The following is a 4,062-nucleotide window of genomic DNA, read 5'->3' as shown; positions in this document are numbered from 1 at the left end:
TGGTTTTGTAAAAGATATAGGCTAAGATCGACGCGATACGAAGCGTGTGACGACTAGAATAAAGATAGGAAAAGAAAACTACGCGAGTGACTAGTGTTGCTATACTGGGATTTCCAACAATATTTTCTCGTTTTGGCCGAACCTAACGTAGATCGAAAGTACTTCACTAATCTTGAATTAATCCTGATGTACAGGTATTTTAGTTATTTAGTGAATGAGTTAAATGTGTTAAATACAGATAAATAATAACAGGTTAGCACTCATTCATGAGTAAATTGACGGTTTCATCGGACATGGATAGTTTTTTTGCCGTTCATGCCTGTTTTGATATAGTCACATAATTTGCTTGTTTGTTTATTTAATCATTGTTATTGTGACATGCTTTTTTTGCACAATGCATTTGTAGACAGAAAGTACCTTTTTCGGCGTTTTTAATGTTATGGCTCGGATTTTTATGTCATTGTCGAGCGTTGCATCTGAACGAAGATCCACGAAGTCTTTAAAGTCCTCATGGAACTCTTGAAAAGTGACATGCTCAGGAGCAATATCACCCGATAACACATCAGAGAAGGCCGGGATGAAATGAGGGCGCAATTTATAAACTTCTCCTCCCTTCGGAAAGGAAATAATCCGCTTGATTTCGTCATAAGTCACATGGATTCTTATCATCTTATCATGTGATTTCTTAGACGTCTCGTGATTTCTGTAGAAGAGAAGAGTTTGAAAAGGGTTTTAAACTCTCAATTTACTCATGTTTTCATCTTTGCTGGATCCTTTGGGTGTGGATAGCATTGTAGTTTTATTTAGTAGCGTTGTTGTTGCACTTACGTTGTACATCTGCTAGCAATGGATTTGGTTCCTGTAACTGTCATATCGAGTTGCTAATACCAATAGATATTAATTAATCAATAGCTATCAGTCGATATCGATTAATTGTCCCTTATCGATATAGGGTAAAATATGGACTAGACAATTGGACTCTTGGACTATTTTTTGGAACATTTTTTGGACCTGTTTTTAGACCAATTTTTGGACCATTTTTAACTCGTGAATTGCGCGCATGCGCAAGAGCGAGTTATAGATACGATGTGGGGAATGGCATTCGCTCGCTCGCTCGATTGGTCGATTCCTGTAAACCTTTTTTAGATTTTAGGCTTTTGAGTGCATTTGATAGTTTTTGGCGAGCAATAAACAGACGAAATGGCGACCTTTGTTGCTAAGAATAGTGGTGGGGTGAAAAAGAAGCCAATGATAATCTTAAAAGAGTTTTTTTTTTCGTTTTAGTTTCAACAAGCGGCGCCACTGAGCGACTGGCAGGCATGCAAGGATTCACACTGAAATAACAGAACAACCTTCGTTTTTCATAAAATTGTAATTTTTAATCCTTGAACTTGAAAAAAATCCGAAGATTCATTGAAAATATCACTTACTGCGGAGCGCTCGGAGTTTACAGATGTTCAAAAGCTTTTTCTGTTATAGCGTGAGATTGAGGACAAAATTGATCATTACGTTTCGTCGCTTGTGTTTTTCCTGTGTGAAGCAACAGAAGATGCCGGCGACTGACGAAATAACAAGTTAACACGAAAATCAAATAACACCTAAACAAACAATTTTAGCTACCGATTTTCAGTGAATTTTTAACCCTACTTCTGCTGGTTAAAAAACGCACAAATTTGTCCACATTCAGTTTTTAATTCATATCTCAACAAATATTTACAGGAATAACACCTACAATATGTCATTTTAAAGTGTATAGAATGGGCTTCTCAGGGAAAAAAAATTCATCATTGAAACCCTGGACTTTCCTAAAAAGTAAAATTTAAAACACAAAATAAGTAAGACATAGTGTAAAACTTGAGGTCAAAGTCACTTTTCCTCATAGGTATAGGTTACTTAAGATTAATTGATAGCAGAAGTTAATTATTAACATCTCAGCAACATTTCCTGAAAATCTGAGAGAAAAAGAATAAATAATGAATTTTTTATGAATTTTTATGTGCACCCATGTCATTCCAAAAAAATTAGCAAAAATTTGTCCACATTCAGTTTTAATTCATATCTCAACAAACATTTACAGGAATAACACCTACAATATGTCATTTTAAAGTGTATAAAATGGGCTTCTCAGGAAAAAAAAGAATTCATCATTGAAACCCTGGACTTTCCTAAAAAGTAAAATTTAAAACACAAAATAAGTAAGACAGTGTAAAACTTGAGGTCAAAGTCACTTTTCCTCACAGGTATAGGTTACTTAAGATTAATTGATAGCAGAAGTTAATTAAAGAACAATTTTCTTTTAAGTTTCAAGACAATTTGAAGATTCAACATACATACAACGTACTAAAATGCGAAAGTTACACACCACAAAATTGATAAATAGGCCTGAAATGAAATTCTATCTTGTTATTGATTATACGTTGCCTAGCACGTGACTTAAATCTACCCAGGCGGAGATCCAAAATGACGGTGGCAGGCTTGGCTTAGTTATATCACTCAAAACTCGTTCCCGTTTGTCTCATTTGACAAAGAGGGAATCGTTAATGTTTTCATTAAGACAGTATTGCCTTGATTTTCTAATATTTACAACGAAAGAAAGTAAATTTCACTTTTCACCCACATTTACTTTCAACCTTTTCTTTTGAACCAGAAACAAAAATGATAGACGTTTAAAACACATGACATCATCCACCTTGTCAAATGTAATAGCATGATCATTTCAATTGTAATGCCTTCTTATCCCAACGTTACTTTGTTTCTTTGCTACATTAGCGAACACTGAACTACTGCTCGTACTCTAGATATGACAATCAATTCCCAAAACCAGATAAACATAGTCTAAAAAATCATGTGTCAATTCACGAGTTTGCTCACAGAGCACTTTGATTTGGAGTGGTTTTTCGACTGACTATTTTTTGTCAGACCTTTTTTCGCTGGGAAGCTGCGTTTCTTAATTTTTTGTCATGCGAATGCGAAACTGGCACCTAAATACTGGACTAAAATTGTTATTGAAAATATCGCCAATTCCCGTTTTGGATCCATAACTGTTGGGTCACACGTGTGCCTTTTAAGTTGACTTGTGCCAGTGCTTCATGACACTCACTGGTTAGCATGAATAATCCACTAGCTGCATCACGTTTGCCTTTGTGAATACAGTACATCATTACTAAATTTATCTACCTTCTTTTTGTCATTGATCTTATCACACCACAGAGGTCACGGAATTTCCGTTCTTTAGCATAGTATTCACAAGCGCTACTGCAAATTTAACGTTTACACCTTTGCCATAGAAACACTGTTGGTAGTTTCGTACAAAGCAATCTTCCCTCTTTTCAGATATACAGTTTTCCCCTATTAGATTCACCAATTAGAAACCCTAGATTCCATCGCATAAAAACTGTATTGTGTTCAACTATTTTTAACACACCTTTTCAAATTACAATCGTGCGATCGTATCAAGCCGCCGTGTTGGTTATGCATGAAGACACTTTTAACACTCGCGCTATGTTCGCACCCAGATCTCGCGCGGTCAAAAAACCCTATCGAGCTTCCTTAGCCTTCAGAATAAGCGTCATTTTCTGCTTTTTTATGCGAGCGGAGAGAAACACGAGAAGAAAGGCGTGTGTCTCACACTTCGTGCGCGTATTGCTCCTCGTGTCTCACCCTTCGTGCGCGTATCGCTCCTCGTGCCCGCCGTTTCATGTTTTCAACGCAAGGGTTGATTATTAATGCGAGAAGGATAGATTCTTCACGCATATACCTCAGAAACCCTCTGTAACAAAACGTTTCTCAAAAAGCTTCAAAGTACAGAATCTGACGGAATTGATTCAGCAGGTTGGATTATCAAACAAGCTGTATGTGTGTGCATTAAACAGACTTTTATAAATTATGCTTGTATTTCCGCATGGTCATCCCTTAAAAAAATCCTCTTGCTTTCTCTCGCTTTGCATTGATATAAGGTAATTCAGATGTTTTCGTTTCATGTCTATGACTAATTCACTCAAGAGATACTCTCTAAGTCATTGAATGTTTGTATAACTTACCTGGGACTCTGGAACTCAAGAC

At 36.3% G+C, this 4,062-nt stretch overlaps 1 protein-coding gene across 1 annotated transcript in view; it reads right to left on the bottom strand.

Annotated features, from left to right (window-relative positions):
• The window catches only part of LOC113685939 (uncharacterized), a 12,314-nt gene extending 11,611 nt beyond the window's left edge, over window positions 1–703 (bottom strand). Inside the window, exon 1 of the mRNA XM_089184719.1 lies at window positions 418–703. Within this exon, the coding sequence (XP_089040845.1) occupies window positions 418–669 (252 nt within the window). The 5' untranslated portion in view covers window positions 670–703. The remainder of the gene's footprint in view (window positions 1–417) is intronic.
• Window positions 704–4,062: the final 3,359 nt, after the last annotated feature.

Source organism: Pocillopora damicornis, chromosome 10, assembly GCF_964200805.1.
Source record: "Pocillopora damicornis chromosome 10, jaPocDami1.2, whole genome shotgun sequence".
Taxonomy (NCBI): domain Eukaryota; kingdom Metazoa; phylum Cnidaria; class Anthozoa; order Scleractinia; family Pocilloporidae; genus Pocillopora; species Pocillopora damicornis.
This window is presented reverse-complemented; position numbering and strand designations above follow the sequence as displayed.